Here is a 16986-nt window from a genome sequence, read left to right on the forward strand (position 1 = left end):
TGATTTGGTATATCTTGTCCTTTCTAACCTTGTCTGCCACCCAAATGTGTACTAATTGCACATTTCCATGCTTTTGTTTAGACTTCTCTATTCCTGGCCTGTTCTTTCCTACCATATTTGTTTGTTGATCTCCTTCCCAACCCGAATGGTTCCTTCCAGTAGTCTTCCCGGAACCTCCCTTGTCAGCTCCAGACCATAGAAGGACTATTTTTAAAATCTGTAATATTTTATAGCTGTAGCTGTCTTATGACCCCTTAATTTCCTCCTAGATGGAAGGGAGCTACTCCTTATCTAAACTTGACCTTATTATTACGCTTTGTACATGATAGCAGTTAAATACCTGGTTTTTTTCTGGTATGAAGGCTGGTTATCTTCTGGATTGCATCCTGTTTGGGGTCAGCAAGTTCTTTGGAATACTACTGTTTTAAGGATCATAAGGTTGACTGCTGTAAAGGATGTTCAATAAATCATGCCATTCTCCTGAAAACTTTGGGGTTACAGGAGGAAATATTAAGACTAGGAAGACCAGTATCAAATTAGGAATGCAAGTGAATGTCAGGAAGCTGCTTTTTTTTCCTCATTGTCCTTCCAAAATTCTTCCTTTTTTGTTATGTACAGTCCCCAAGCCCATCCTGCGCTGGTGCCACCATGATCTACCATGCTCCCTCCAGACCCAGCCAGCCATGAAAGCCTTAGAACTGAATTCTTTTCTCAAACATCTAAGATCTTGACAGTGTAGATTAAGGGAAAGACTCCTATTAATTCTAGGCTGTGCTTATTAAAGCTTCCATGTTCTCCATTGTAAGCTCCTCTTTGTCAGTTACTGGAGGAGACTCCCAGTGCCTCAGTGAGTTGTAGTTATATCGAAGAATATATTCTATCTGCTCACCCACTGTGATTGCTTTATCTGTAACTCATCCTAGGACCAGAAAAAATCTTGGCGATCACCTCAATCCTCCCCATTTTTTCAGGTAACAAAGCTGAGACCCAAAGAGGTTAAGTGATTTGTCCACCTTCACATGTGAGCAATATAACAAGACTTTTGGAACATGAATGTGACTGAGGCATGAGAATAGACCAAAAGCCTTACTGTCTGAGTAATTCAGGAAAGAACTAAGTCTAATTTCTGCCAATTTCTAGGCAGCTAAGCTGGTGTGGATTTTAGAGGAGGATAGAACTGGTTGCCATCAATAAGGTGCTCCCGAAGGGCACAATGTTCACCTGTTTGACTGTGTGAAGATTATACTGAAAGCCATCCTAATAGTAGTCTCCAGTTTGGATAGATCTATATGAATTCTCTACCATCATTGTGCCATAGAATCAGGAGGGCTTGGGTTCAAATTTTATCTTTGAAATGAGCTAGATGACCATGGGCAAAATTTCCCATTCAGATCTCAGCTTGCTCAAAGTGGGCAAAAGAATACCTGTAGGACCTCCAAGTACTATTCACTGAGGTTCAAATGAGATAATGTATATAAAGTGCTTTGGAAACTTGAAAGCATTAAACATTTAAGTGCTTGCCCTATGCCAAGAACAAACTGGAAATAAAGCTGGAAAAACAAAGGAAGGCAAAACTAGTCTTACCATCAAGGAGTTCGAATTTTAATGGGAGAGACTTCATTAAAAATGTATATTTGAGACATGTATAAAGTAGCGCCACTATAACACGTGATATCACTTCTGTTACTTGTCCCAGAGTTACCATTTCCTCCTCGAATTGTCATTTCTTCAACTAGCAAGTAGCAGGTGCTATCGTGGGTGCTCAAGGACAGCTCAGACCAGTTCAGCATGACAACTAGTACTAGGGAGCAGATTTTTTGAAACCTATTACCTTCTCATAAGAAGCTGAGAGCTGTGGAATGAACATGGCATTCCTTCAAGGTGAACCAATGCCTCCTTATCAATCAAAATAAAATGCCTGCTGTGCATACATATAGCTGATTCCTAGGGAATGGAATGAAAGAAAATTGGAGGGTTTCTTAAAACTTCGCTACAATCAAGGATATGGTTCAGCACTCAAATTGCTGAATAAAAACCAGGTAGGTTGATGTCCACAATTGCCTGGCAATTTCACAAACAGGCATGAATCCAGAGTTTGGAAAGCCAGTGGAAATCCTGCTCTGGAGTTCAGAAGAAGGTGATATCATCTCCTATCATTTCTTGTCTTTTGGAATTCCACACACTAAAGGAGCCTGGGGAAAATATCAGCTAAGTTAGTGAATGCTGAAGAACTTGTGACTCCAAGGAAATGTGGAGAGGGAGTTGGGGGCAACAGGACAATGATACTGGGATAGCTAATTGATTCCCCACTCTGCCCTACCCCATGCTCATACATATTCTCTCTGTGTATCTCTGTCTGTCTGGCTCTCTTGCTCGTTCTATGTCTCTGACTCATAGCTCTCATCTCTGTGTCTCTTCTCTTTTCTCCATCTCATCTCCTTTCCTTTTTGTCTCATCTCCCTCCCTCTCTCTTTCTCTCTTCTCCTCCCCACATGACCTGGGACTAATAACTACCAAGTAAACCTAGGAAGGGACACGAATCAGGGCTGTTGGAGAACACTGAATACAGTGCTTTTCAACCTGTGGCAGGAGGAAGGGAATCTATAGAAGAACTGACATCCTATAGCACCAAGATTTTGCTGAGACTGCTGTTTCTATGTTCATAAATCAGGGCTGGTTGTTTTCCCAAGTCTAAGATCACAGCAAATTGTTAGCTGGGAAACAGACCTTCCAGATACAGATCACCAGTTAAATGGTGTTACAGGGCAAGAGTATAGGTGGTAGCAAGCAGGCTACAAAGATCTCTAGGATGTAGATAACTTTTTGGATGGAAGAAGGGTGTAGCACAAACAGCAAAAGATTTTTCCAGGCTGTAACACCCTTGCTGATGAATCTCTTAGTAATCTTTGCTTTAAGAGGCAGGTTGGGATGATGAATAAGGTGTGGAATTGAGCTCTGGAGTTTCTTCGGAAGTTTGAATTCCCCAAACTGCCTAATCTAGGGTTCTTTTCTGTGATAGAATAGGGGTTGGCCTTTCAGAATCCTAAGTAGTCTCGCTAGGTAGAACAGAATGAAGATAGTTTAGGTCCTAGATTCTAGGATCTCTAGATGAGAAGGTCTGTAAATGATTTTCACTGGATCAGGAACGCTAAGGATTTCTGTCAGTCGCCAAAACAGTCCAGGTGATTCTAGTCCTCTGCCATTAGTTCAGAGCAATTAACTAACATGAAATAGATTATTTTCTTCATGTTTAATCTCTTGGTGCAGCCTCTTTCCAACTGTCATAGCATCATGGGTGGAACAAGGACCGTTAATCTATTTACTTCCACTTGCCAATGATTAGAGAAGCACTGAGTCCAAAGGGAGGCAGTCTCTGGAAAAGGAGGGTTAATCCGAAATCAGTGTTTATTCAAAGGAATAAAAAGAAGAGGTTGAGATGGAAACTAGTTGAGAGAGCTGAGATTTGTGATGGAAGAGTGAGCAGTACTGGGTAAGGAGGTAAAGTAGTGGAAAAGTTGAGGAACTAGATGCTTCTATGATTTAACTTGCCTCTGAAGCTTTAATCTTTTATGATGATACCTATTCTTTGTCTCATACTGACATGTCAACTTGGTCATGGGTCAAGTCAACTTTAGGCTCAAATAAATTGAAGGGGAAACTGGTGGCAGAAAGACATGTAAGGCAGCCATTACAGTAGTTTTGGTTAATGATAATGAGTGTCTATACCAGGATATGGAAATAGAAAGACCCAAGATAATTTCTGGAGATATTGAAGATAATGAAGTTTGCTAAAATTGGCTATGAGAGCCAAAGAGAACTCAAATGGTAGTGCCATTAAGCTTGTGAAGTCAGAAGAATAAGCCTGGTTTTAGAAATCTGATTTGGGACCATCGCTGCCCCATCCACAGTTGTAGATATAAAATTGAAACTCAGAAGAGAGGTCTGGGAGTAAATGAGCTTGTCTGTGAAAGAGTATGTTTAGAATTCATAGATAGAAACTTGAGAAATAGCAACATTATGGGGTTAAGGTGACAGGAAGCAGTGGGAAAGACTGAGAAACAATTAGAAAGCTAGGAAGACGCCCTAAGTATACATATGTAATACTAAGGAGGAGAGAACACTAGTAGGGAGGTGAGCGACATCATACTAAAATGTCAGAGAGAATTAGAACTGGAAAGCAAACCTTTGGATTTGTATAGCCTCTGATAATAATTTAATCACAGTAGTAGGTACTGAAATCTAATCACAATAGCTTGAATTGAGAACAGGTAGTTGAGAAGTTGAAACATTAGGTTGTAAAATTTTCAAGAAGCTTGACAGTGAAGGAAAGGGAATGGCCGAGTTGAATAGTAGTTTGGTAGCCAACTTTTAGAGTAAATTGGACAAACGTGTTTTAAGTGGATGGGAAAGGACAGATTGAAGATCCAGGAGGGAGGGGATGATTGCAACATCCCAGAAGAGGCAAGAGTGGGCATATGACAGGGGGGTTAGCCTTAGTGATGGATACTTTTCTCCAAGAACAGAATAGGCTATGTATGAACTTGATTAAAGAAAGAAGAGGGAAGTTAAGGGATCTCAGATCAGATGGTCTCAGTCTTCTGAATGTAACTGCAAGAAGTGGGAGCATGCTTAAGTGTGAAAGGGGAGAGAAAAAATATCAAAATGGTTGCTTTGGGGAATGAGAATGTATAAGGAAGAGTAAAGGGGATATCAAGCAATAATGAGGGCTATAATTGTGTATCATTGTAATGAGCCACGTAATCAATTCAAATAGGTTTTAATAATTGAGGGAGGAGGGCTGAGGTTATAGGGCAAGGTTGATGCTACTCATTATTTTGCACTTTCTTTAGCTCCATCTAACTGCGCAGAAGCAAAGGAGACAAAGTGATGACAGGTGCTCTCCTGACAGCCAGATCCCAGGTGAGCTGTGGCTCCCTCTAGTGTTCGCAAATTTTTATAACTACCAGCTGAATTTATCTTCAACATCTTTATCCTAGAGAAGTACCCTCCTAAGAACCAGAACCCCACCTCTAACTATTAGGACTTGCTAGATGATGGATGTTGGCTGCTATCATTATTTTTATTTTATGGGTGGAGAAAATTAATGTAAGAAGAAAAGTATTTACTACAACCAGGTCCAACCAGATTAGTGTGAATAATGAATTCCCCAAGGTGATTGCATGATTTAAATGTACTCTGCATGTTTCCATTGGCCTGGAATGTGACCATATTTTACATAATTTTTAAACTTCAGATAGTACAAATGTGAATACATGTGACCACTCCTCTGCTGACTGTTGGAGATACAAATAGAAAATTAAGACAATCCCTACTCTGAAGGAACTCAGCTTCTAATGGAGACGATATATTTGGGCAGTGTCAGATGTAGAGATGCCATGGTCTTCTGGGTACAGTGGCAAAGTAGTAATACTTCCAATATAATTTCTATGGATAAAATCATGTCAGTTTCAGATGTGAAACCATTTGATAGTGTCAAGGACTGACAATAAGAACTTTCCTTGCTGGGTGTTCAGTAACTGTAGCACCTACAGGAGCAGTGGCCAGGCTACATCTCCACAGGGGATTGCTCCGTACAATGATAACTGACTACCGGCCCAATGTAAGCATTGCTATTCATTGGGCTCTTGAATATAAGGCTCTGGAGTGTCTCCATCAGAATCTGAAGGAAGATAGTGGTCAAGGTGCTAGTGGTAGTTTAAGCCTCTCTGACACATGTTGCCTCCAGTCTCTCAGGGTACCCTCTGTCCTGCCTGCCCTGTGAAGGTCTTTTGGTTAGTACTTGCTGGGAGGGTTGACCTAGAAACAGGACCACTCTCAGGGATCTTCTGCTTAAAGATGCCTGGTGGCTGGTAGTGATGAGGTAACATAGTAAGGTGAGCAATCTATAGAATTTGCTTATTTATATTTTAAGCTAAGCATTGGAACTCGGGTTCCCTGACAGCTAATTAAGTATGATATCCACTCTATTTTCTATCCATCTTTTCTTTAGTATATTCCCTGCCCCAGTTAGTCATGTAAAGTTGAAAGACCTCACCTCTGTTCTGGTGATTTCAGGAGCGGGTGACATTTGAGGATGTGGCCATATATCTCACAGAGGAGGAATGGGCACTACTGGATCCCTCACAGAAGAGACTTTATAGGGACGTGATGCTGGAGAATTATGGGAATGTGCTTTTACTAGGTAAGTATTCCCTCTAGTCACACTCAGTGAATAAGACTAATTTTTAGATTCCTCATTTGTTAATAACATAATGTGAAAAATTCTGTAATCAATCAACAGGCATTTATTAAGTGCTTACTATGTGCTCTAAGGAATCTAACTGGTTCTGGATAGAGTACCAGACCTGACACCAGGTAGATTCATTTTGCTGAGTTCAAATTTGACCTCAGACACTTCCTATTTGTGTGACCCTGGACAAGTCACTTCACTCTGTTTGCCTTAGTTTCCTCCTCTGAACTGGAGAAGGAAATGGCAAACCACTCCAGTATCTTTACTAAAAAGACCCCAAATGGAGTCACAAAGTGTCAGACAGGCTTGAAATGACTCAACAACAATGTGTATTGTGTATGGGCAGTGTTATCCAGAGAAGGTTTGAAGAAAATGTATTAGTTGCCCTGTCTGATGTGGACTTATAAATGTTATAGAAATTAGAACCATTTAAAAATCTTAATAATGTGGTTCTTTGGCAGATCTATGACTTTATTTGTATAGCTCTCCCTCCACAGACTGCAACTTTTCTACATTTAGGCCCCAGAATATTTCACAGCCTCTCAGATAAGATCCATAACCACACCAAGGGTTTGAACTAAGCATCTGCATTAGAAGTAAATGAGGTCTTAGTGGCCAGATGATGACATGAAATTAGACGGACAACTTATAGAACTTGTTCATACATACATGCATGTACGTGTGTACACATAACAATATAAACATTATGCAAATATAGGTATATTTAAGTCATTCAGTAATGTTCAACTTTTCATGACCCAGTGGACAATATCACACTAATATTCTTTGTGATGTTTTCTTGGCAAAGATACTGGAGTTGTTTTCTATTTTCTTCTCTAGTAGATTAAGGGAAACAGAGATTGTTACTTCCTGAGAGTTACATAGCTAGTAAGTGTCTGAGGCCAGTTTTGAACTCAGGTCCTCCTGATTTCAGCCCCACTGCTCTATACACTAAGCTACCTAGCTGCCTCATAATGTATAGACAGCCATAATGTATAGACAGATAAAAGTAGATATATTCATATATTCATATAGATATATTCTATATTCATATAGACATATTCATATGTCTAGAACATAAAAAATGATTGATAAATGTCTGCTGACAGCTTCAGTAGAGAAGTGGTCTTGGAAGCTGGATTGCAAGGGATGAGTGTGGCAATGGAGTCCAATGAATGAAAAAAGCACTGGTTTAGGTGTTAGGAGACCCAGCTTCTAATTCCAGCTCTGCTCCTATCCAATTTCATGATTTAATCATGTCATTTAATTGCTACCATCACAATATAGAAAATGAATACATCATTGCCACTCCAACATTAAGAGATTTCTACAGAAAAATTTCTTTAAAAAGATGGTTTAGTTTTCAAGTTCACAAAGCTGAAAGGAGATGTCACAGTCATAGTCACAGAAATATCATCAATCCCTAAATAACAACAGAGAGAGTGAGAATGCAATGTTGTGGTCCACATTCAGTCCCCACTGTCCTCTCTCTGGGTGTAGATGGCTCTCTTCATCGCTGAACAATTGGAACTGGTTTGAATCATCTCATTATTGAAGAGAGCCACATCCATCAGAATTGATTGTTATATGATCTTGTTGTGGCCGTGTGTAATGATCTCCTGGTTCTGCTCACTTCACTTAGCATCAGTTCATATAAGTCTCTCCAGGCCTCTCTGAAATCATCCTGTTGGTCATTTCTTACAGAACAATAATATTCCACAACATTCATATACCATATTGTATTCAGCCATTCTCCAATTGATGGGCATCCACTCAGCCTCCAGTTTCTTGCCATTATGAAGAGGGCCGCCACAAACATTTTTGCACATGTGGGTCCCTTTCCTTCCTTTAAGATCTCTTTGGGATATAAACCTAGTAGAAATTCTGCTGGATCAAAGGGTATGCACAATTTGATAACCTTTTGAACGTAGTTCCAAATTGCTCTCCAGAATGGCTGGATCAGTTCATAGTTCCACCAACAATGTTTCAGTGCCCCACTTTTCCCACATCCTCTTCAACATTTGTCATTATCATCTTAGCCAATCTGCGAGGTGTATAGTGGAATCTCATAGTTGTCTTAATTTGCATTTCTCTGATCAATAGTGATTTAGAGCATCTTTTCATATGACTACAAATAGTTTCAATTTCTTCAACCGGAAATAAGACAGTCTATTCTCAAAGAGCTCACATTCTAATGGGGAAGACAATATGAAAACAAGGGGGGTAATTTCAGTGGGAAGCTATCTGTGGTGGAGCTTTGCCATGGCTTTCTGTCCTAAAATCAAATGTCTAACTAGCTTCCTCTCTCATGATCAGGATTTTCAGTTTCCAAACCAAACCTAATCTCTCAGCTGGAGCAAGGAGAAATACCATGTGTACCATTTCTACCCAGAAAGAAGATTCGAGTGATTCGTTTTGGTGAGTGACGGAACACCATAAACATCTATGGGAGTTGAGAATTGCTGAATTAAGTTAGGGACAGTCTTAAATTTTTGAATGAAGAGGAATCCCCAATACCACTTTAGCCTACCCATGTATTTTGATACCACAAATTCTATGATCCTATGACCTCTTTGGTTTTAGATTCCAGAGTTACTTTTTTATATCATCATGACCCAGATGTCCATGAGGCGCTACTCGCACCCTTTCTAAGCCAAAGCAATATTTGGACCATAAAGTGACTGGCCCAGAGTCACCTAATAAGGGCCAGTGCCAGGATTTGAAACCAGGTCTACTTACTCCAAATCCCAGTGCTCTTTCAGCTACATCAGCAGTTTCTCATGGAAGAAAACAGTTGCTGCTTGAATTGCCCTTTATCCATGTCCATGGTTATGTCTTTGTACTTCTGTTGGATATTATTTCCACACTCCTTCAAATCTCATTTTCAACCAGTCACCTTCTCTTTTCTCTTTCCTGCCCTTTTTTACTTCTTGTATCCATTTTAACCTTACCATTCCTGTCAAATCACAAGACTTTTCTTCATCTTTTGGGTTTATTTTATCCTTTTTCATTTATTCATTCTTGAATATTTTTATTCTGTGACATGTTTGTTTTATTCTCATTCTTTACATAACTATGACCTTGTCCTTACTTCTTTGGTTTGGGTGATTATAAGGAATGCAGCATGGTATAGTGGATAGAGAGCTGGCTTCAGATTAATGATTAACAAAAAGCCTGAGTTCAAATCATACCTTAAACACATTAGCTCTGTGATTCTAGATGAGCCACTTGAACCTCTGAGTTACCTAGGCAATTCTAAGACTATAAATTAAATAGTTGTTGATGATTTGCTTTTGTTGTGAGAGCTTTCTCACTGGTTATTCCCTATTCCAATAAAAGCACACACCCCATTCTCCCTCTACTCTTAACACGACTGGCTTCTTCCTATGGAATACAGTCAAAACTTTATAGGCTCCTTAACTATTACTTCATTCAATGATCTTGTCCCTTATTTCAGATGACCTCGTTTTTTTCTCCCCTGGAAAGAATAGTGAATTTGCTGTCTTCTTTGTGTCATTTCAGATTATGGGTCTGAGAAGAAAGTGTCAATTCCAAAGCAAGACATTGCCAAAGAAGGAAAAGCACAAAGATTTTTATTAGCAAAACTTCCAAGGGCCATTTGCTATAACATTGAAGAAAATTCTGACAGCGAGGCTAGATTAGATCAATATCCTGTAAACACACTGAAGAAAGAATCAAGATGCCCTCTTTTCCAGGAGATCGATTTCAAACAGGTGACTGATATTTATAGTAGTGACCTTAAAGTAACAGGGGGACACGAATGCGTTATGGATGACATCGGTTCTAACTCCGTTACACAACGGAAATATGCTGTCCGAAAGAAATCTAAACTATGTGATTCATTTCACCACTACTTCAGGAAGAGTTCAGAATTTATGAGAGAGCAGAGTAAGCCCAAGGGAGGACAAAATCATGAATGTGATACATGTGGGAAATCTTTCAGCAGGAACTCAAGCCTTCTTGAACATCAGAAAATTCACAGTGGAGAGAAACCCCATGAATGTCATGAATGTGGGAGAGCTTTTAGTAGGAACTCAAGCCTTCTTGAGCATCAGAGAATTCACAGTGGAGAGAAACCCTATAAATGTAATGAGTGTGGGAAAGCCTTCAACAGGAACTCAAGCCTTATTGAGCATCAGAGAATTCATAGTGGTGAGAAACCTTATGAATGTAATGAATGTGGCAAAACCATTAGTAGAAAATCAAGTCTTATTGAACACCAGAGAATTCATAGTGGAGAGAAACCCTATAGATGCGGTAAATGTGGGAAAGCCTTCCGGGGACACTCAGACCTTTCTAAACATAGGAGAATTCATACTGGGGAAAAACCCTATCAATGTAAGGAATGTGGTAAAGCTTTCAGGATTAGATCAGGCCTTATTTGCCACCATCGAATTCATACGGGAGAAAAACCATATACATGTAACATATGTGGCAAAGGCTTCAGGGCACAGTCAGACCTTATTAAGCATCAGAGCATTCATACAGGAGCTAAACCCTATGAATGTAGGCAGTGTGGGAAAGCCTTCAGGGTGAATTCAGATTTTGTTAAACACATGAGAATTCATACAGGAGAAAAGCCATATGAATGTAATGAATGTGGGAAAGCCTTTCGGGTCAGTTCAGGCCTTATTAGCCACCAGAGAATTCATACAGGAGAAAAACCCTTTCATTGTAACGAATGTGGTAAAAGTTTTAGGGGGCACTCAGACCTTATTGAACATCAGAGAATTCACACTGGAGAGAAACCCTATGCATGTAATAAATGTGGGAAAGCCTTCAGGGGGAACTCAGACCTTAGTAAACATCAGAGAATTCATACAGGAGCAAAACCCTATGGGTATAAGAAATGTGGGAAAACTTTTCGAATTAGCCATCAGAGAGCTCATGTAAGAAAAACCTTATAATCGTAACATATGGGTAAGGCTCTAAGGGATATCCAGACCTTATTAAAAATAGCAATATTCATGTAAGTAAGAAGTGTATAATAACAAGTGTATGAAAACCTTCAGGGGTCCTTGAGACCTATGAAGCATCAAAGAATGCGTTTGGAGAAAAACCAAAATGTGGGAAGAAAGGCCTTGAGAATGAGCTTAGGCCTTACTATTATTTGTCAAACAATTCTCTCAAAAGAAAAGCCCCATAAAGATTCTGAGAGAGAAATTGGGTCTTCTTATACATTGGAGTATGCATGCAGGAAGGGAAGGAAATAATGTATTTGGGGAAATCAGAGCTTACAAGATATTGAAGATCAAATAACCTTTTAAAAAGGTCATGGTGGAGAAACCCTCTTAATGTGAGCAAGGCTTTAGACTTACCATATTAATGTAACCTTATTAGCTGTCAAAGAACTTAGGCCAGAGAGAAACTTTGAAATGTAATGAATTCTAATTTGTTAATCTACAAAACAATTCATTAACAATTCATTAATGCTAATTTGTTAATCTACAAAAAAAAAAAATTAAGTCACCAGGCAGACCATATAGAAAAACTACTGTATTATGTACTTAATAAGGAAAACTTTCAGGAGCTCCTTGGATCTTATTAAATAAGAATTTAAATGGGGCAGCAAAAGAAAAAACCACTCTGAATGTAAAAGTTGCAGTAAAGCCTTCCAGGTACATGAAAAGCTTATTAAACACTGTATTCATATAGCAAAGAAGCCCTCTAAAAGTGATCAAGGTAAGAAATCTTCAAGTGATAATTTTATTTTTTTAACCCTCGAGTTTCAAAATGGAATAAAACCTTGTGAATGAGATAGAGAGGAAGTTTATACCGCATGCAGTGTCAGTGGACAGAGAACAACAGGTTCAAGAAAAAGACTTAGCCAAGAGTCAGGAAGAGCCGTGAACACTAAATCAGCTTGAAATTAGATGCAGCCCATATGGGAAAACCTTCCTCACTAGCAAAGATGTGCAGTGTGGGTGGGGATCGGGTTGTATCTTCCCTCAAATTTCCCTCCCAGTGCCTGTCAAGTTATTGTGGCATAGTCTGCTTTTTTGTCATCATATATTTCTTGTAAATTGAGCTTTGCTTTAACCCCCAGTGGGCCAGGGATTAACTAGCAATAAATCTAAATGTAAATTTAGGCCTGTGCCTAAATGTTAAGAGATTTTTCTAATTGAGGGATTTGGAGAGATTGTGATTGAATTCATAGCTTTTGATGTAAAATTAATTCCCTAAAGCCAAAGAAGAGCAAACCTAAAGGAACATTATATTGTCATTATAAAGGAGCTAACAGACCTGGGTAACACTAAATACTGGAAAATTTTCCAAGAACAATCTAAATCACAGTATAACGTGGAGATGACTTGCCACTGACATCAAGATGGTTCCACATAAATCATTAGTAAGCAGTAAACTTAAAGTTTGCTTTTATCTATCACTCTTGGATTGGGAATTAATGAATCTGCTGTGAATAGTCTTGGCAATCGGTAATGGTGTATCAGACTATTAACCCAAAGATAGTGGCCCCCAAATCATGTAGTTTTCTTTGCCATGATTCAATAAGCAAATATTTTAGTTTCTTAAGTAGGCTTCCTTCTTAGTTACACTTTTAACTTGGGTGTCAAGGCCAGGCATGACTACTAGAGAGAAGCAGAGAAGACACTATTTGACTATATGAATTGACTCATGAGCTTCAGAGAGGAAAGATGTTCTTCATTGTTCTTTTGAGGCACAGGCACATGTGATCCTAAGCTCTCTTTGGGACCAACTCCAGGGAGAAGAATGTGAAGTTGTCTCTTGTAGACATGCAAGTTGGTTCCTTGACATGACTTAATTGTCAGCTTGCCTTCTTGGAGACTTCAGTGTACTTCCTCTTGGGTGAGATAGATTGCTCTCTTGATTGATCAAAGTCCCAAATGGATCTCATCTAAAGAGCTCATTCATTTGTGTATTTTTTGTTATATTTTACTCTGTATAATCCTGATTTTGGTTTGCTCTCTATTTGGATAAATGGATTTATTCTAATCATTATATGTGATGGATTTTTGTGTAATTAGCATTCAATGGGAAGGAGTCAAGCCTGAAAAAAGTAATCTTCAGTGATCCCCCTTTTTGGGATGGTGATCAGGAAAGTTAGTGGCATTATTACTTTTCAACAACAACAAATTGTTTCCTGAATCAGAAACATTTGAGGGGGCAGATATAATTCTAATCCAGTACCACCTCTCAGCAGAAAACAGCAGTCAGAGAAGTATCTACTTCTGCTCATGTGCAGGCAGACGTCAAAATCTCTGTTGGAGAGGGATGGATCAGATTCCAAAGATATCTGTCTTATTACTTTTCCCGATCTACATTTAGACAATCCATGTTCATTGGCAGCTCATATCTTTTTTTTTAATTAAAACTACTTCCTCATCTCCCCTCATTGGGGGGAGGGGAGGAGAAGAAAAAAAAAACCCTTATAACAAATATGCATGGTTAATTAAGCAAAATAAATTACTATATGGGCCATGTCCAGAAAATATATCTCATTCTGTATCCTGAATCCACTACCACTTGGTTAGTCATGGAGTACATTATTGATTCTCTGGAACCGTGGTTGCTTCCTACATCTATCAGAGTTAAATCTTTCCAAATTATTGTTTTTAAAATGTCATATTATATTCTTATTAGTTTGGTTAATGAGAGGCAATTTACCCAGCCCTGTTTACTCCTGAGAGGAATAGTAAAATATAATTTCTGGATCTGTGAAGCTAAGAGAGAATGGGAAGTTAAGTGGTGGTGCCTCCACCAAGATATAGAACTCCAAGAGGCCTGAACTGAGTGAGGCAAACAATTTTTAAAAATGATATTACTTTGTTTTTATTATCACAATTTTCCAATATGTCCTTATCTCTACATTCTCCAGTCCCATTCCTTAACTGCAAATAATTTTTATCCTCCACATTCCCCAATTTCATTCCTTATTGCAAATAATTTTTCAAAATGGTTTAAAAAAAAGTTCCACAAAAGTAATGGATACATTAAATAAGTCCAACATTAAACATAATATCCAGCATCCATACTTCCCCATCTCTATAGAGAAGAAAAGGAGGTGTCATTTCAAATCTCATTGGGGCATTCTTTATACCCTTAAATTTTTTTTTTTTATATTTCCATACACATTTTTGTCTTTGTTTACATTGTTTTTCTGGTTCTCCATTTTATATCGGTTCACGTGCCTTTCCATACTCTGTCAAATTCATAATTCCTTACATTTCAGTAATATTACATTCATATACCACAATTTGGTTAGCCATTCCCCTGAGGGGCAACTTTTTTTATTTCTGCTTGTTTGTTAATGCATTAAGTTCTGCTTATAAATATTTTAGTGAATATAGGATCTTTTTATCATTGATCTCCTTGAGATATATGCCTAATAGTGAGATCTTTGGGTCCAAGGAACCACTTTCTTAGCATAATTCCAAATTGCAACCAACCAGTCAGTTTTATCCATTCATTGGTGACTTCAGTCAGGGAATTTTCTTCAAATTCTATTTACCTTGTATTGTCTTCTGATTGCACATAGGAAAAAACCACATCTTTTTTTAATTATAGCTTTTTATTTACAAGATACATGGGTAATTTTTCAGCACTGACAATTGCAAAACCTTTTGTTCCAATTTTTTCCCTCCTTCCCCTCCTCCAGATGGCAGGTAGATCAATATATGTTAAATATATTAAAGTATATGTTAAATGTATATATGTATGTGTATACATATCCATACAGTTATTTTGCTGCACAAGAAGAATCAGACTTTGAAATAATGTACAATTAACCTGTGAAGGAAATAAAAAATGCAAGTGGACAAAAACAGAGGGATTGGAAATACTATATAGTGGTTCACACTCATTTCTTTCTCTGGGTGTAGTTAAAACCACATCTTTTTAGAGTGCAGTTCCCAGGAAGAGAGTGTTAATACCCTCTGCCTCCCTACCACTTACCCCTCCTCCTTTCCAATACTGATACACATCCTTTCAAGTTTGCCAAGTATGTCATTGGGATGATAAGCAGAGACTTCAATAGCGGTCTCCCCCAAAGGAGGAGATAAAGGACAGTACTGTATCTGGAGAAATATAAAAGCAATAGGGAGACAGGCCAATCTTGAATATTCCCTTTTCCCTGAAAGACTTTCTGAACCTGACCATGGACTCATTAGGTTCAAAGAGGTTCAAAGGTTCAAAGAGCTCTCCATTCTTATATGGTTCAGCTCCTCCTTTCAATTCCCCCTGGCCCTGACCCCATCCCACTTGCACAACTTTATCGCTATGGCCAGGGCAAAATACTAAATCTGATTTTATTTTTCACTTTGTATTTCAATTACATGTAAACAAAAATTTTTAATGTTCATTTTTTTTTAAATTTTGAGCTCTAAATTCTTTCCCCCTCCTTGAGAAGGCAAAGCAATATGACAAGCAAATCATGCGAAACATTTCCATTTTTTTTTTTAATCAGGATTTTTCATCTGGTATTTTTCACTCCTCAAACAACTTCATTATGGGCCAAAAGAAAGAAAAAAAGATGGCAAATTACCAAAGCTTTTCCATTTTTGCTTTTATGCAAAACATTTCCATTAGCCATGTTGCAAAAGAAAACACCAAACAGAAAATCCAAAAATAATAAAGTAAAAAAATATGCTTTAAACTGCATTCAATTTCTTTGGATGCAGATAGCATTTTTTATCCCAAGTCTATTGGAATTGTCTTGGATCACTATTGCTGAGAAGAGCCAAGTTTGTCATGGTTGATCATCACACAATGTTGTTACCGTGTATAATATTCTCCTGGTTCTGCTTACTCCACTAAGTTCATATAAGCCTTTCTAGGTTTTTCTGCAATCATCCCGTTCGTCATTTCTTATAGAACCATAGTATTCCATCAGAATCATATCCCACAACTTGTTCAACCACTCCCCAAATTATGGGCATCCTTTCAATTTCTCAGTTTTTGCTTTCACAGAACTACTATAAATATCTTTGTACAAATAGGCCCTTTTTTAAAAAAAAAAGTCTTATCATTCTTTACCACCTCTTCATCTATTTCTTCCTTCTCCCTTTATTTTTCATTCTCTGCCACCCTTCCACCAATTGCATCTTTTTCCACCTATTCAACTCTCACCATCTCGAGCTCACCAAAAGAGACGAGTCAAAGTGCTTTACAAACTTTAAAGCACTTTACAAGTGACATGGTTATTGTCCCGTCTCCCTGATTCCTATACATTGAGACCTTTTTCAGCTTTAAGCAATCCCTCTCTTCATCTTTCACTCTCTCCTTCCCCTCGCAACCTCAACTTTCTTTCCCCAACCCGTTTCCCTTTGCTCAGTGGTCTCGTCTTCGCGCAGACCACAGAGTCGCTCAGACCTCCACCGTGTCCTAGAGCGGCAATGGAAAGGTCCGCTCAGCAGCCCGCGACCCCACGCGAGACGTCCTCGAGGGCGTAGCGCATGTCTGTCTGTTGCGGTTGCGCTTCTGCGGAGTGCTTGTCTGGCCAGACGGGGGCACTATTGAGGGGCCCCGGGAGCTCGGCTTCAGGTATCCTCGGTCTGAGGGCGGTGCCCGACACCTTCCTCTCTTGGGTCCTAGTGCCGAGGGACGGCCCGCCAGCCCCGTGGACGCCCTCGTGGGCTCGGACAGTCAGCAACCCCGTGCGGCTGAGAGTGGGGTCGGAGCCTTCGGTGTCCTCCCGTCCCTGCCCGCACACCTTAGCAGAGTATAAGAGGGAGAGGAGA

The 16986-nt window shown here is 39.1% G+C and overlaps 1 protein-coding gene across 1 annotated transcript in view; it reads left to right on the forward strand.

The window, feature by feature from the left end:
• Positions 1-339: 339 nt before the first annotated feature.
• The window catches only part of LOC127542937 (zinc finger protein 345-like), a 38767-nt gene continuing 22120 nt past the window's right edge, over positions 340-16986 (forward strand). Inside the window, exons 1-4 of the mRNA XM_051968877.1 lie at positions 340-4920; positions 6076-6202; positions 8567-8668; positions 9773-11097. Coding sequence (XP_051824837.1) covers positions 4888-4920; positions 6076-6202; positions 8567-8668; positions 9773-11097 — 1587 coding nt within the window. The 5' untranslated portion in view covers positions 340-4887. The remainder of the gene's footprint in view (positions 4921-6075; positions 6203-8566; positions 8669-9772; positions 11098-16986) is intronic.

Source organism: Antechinus flavipes, chromosome X (genome assembly GCF_016432865.1).
Source record: "Antechinus flavipes isolate AdamAnt ecotype Samford, QLD, Australia chromosome X, AdamAnt_v2, whole genome shotgun sequence".
NCBI lineage: Eukaryota > Metazoa > Chordata > Mammalia > Dasyuromorphia > Dasyuridae > Antechinus > Antechinus flavipes.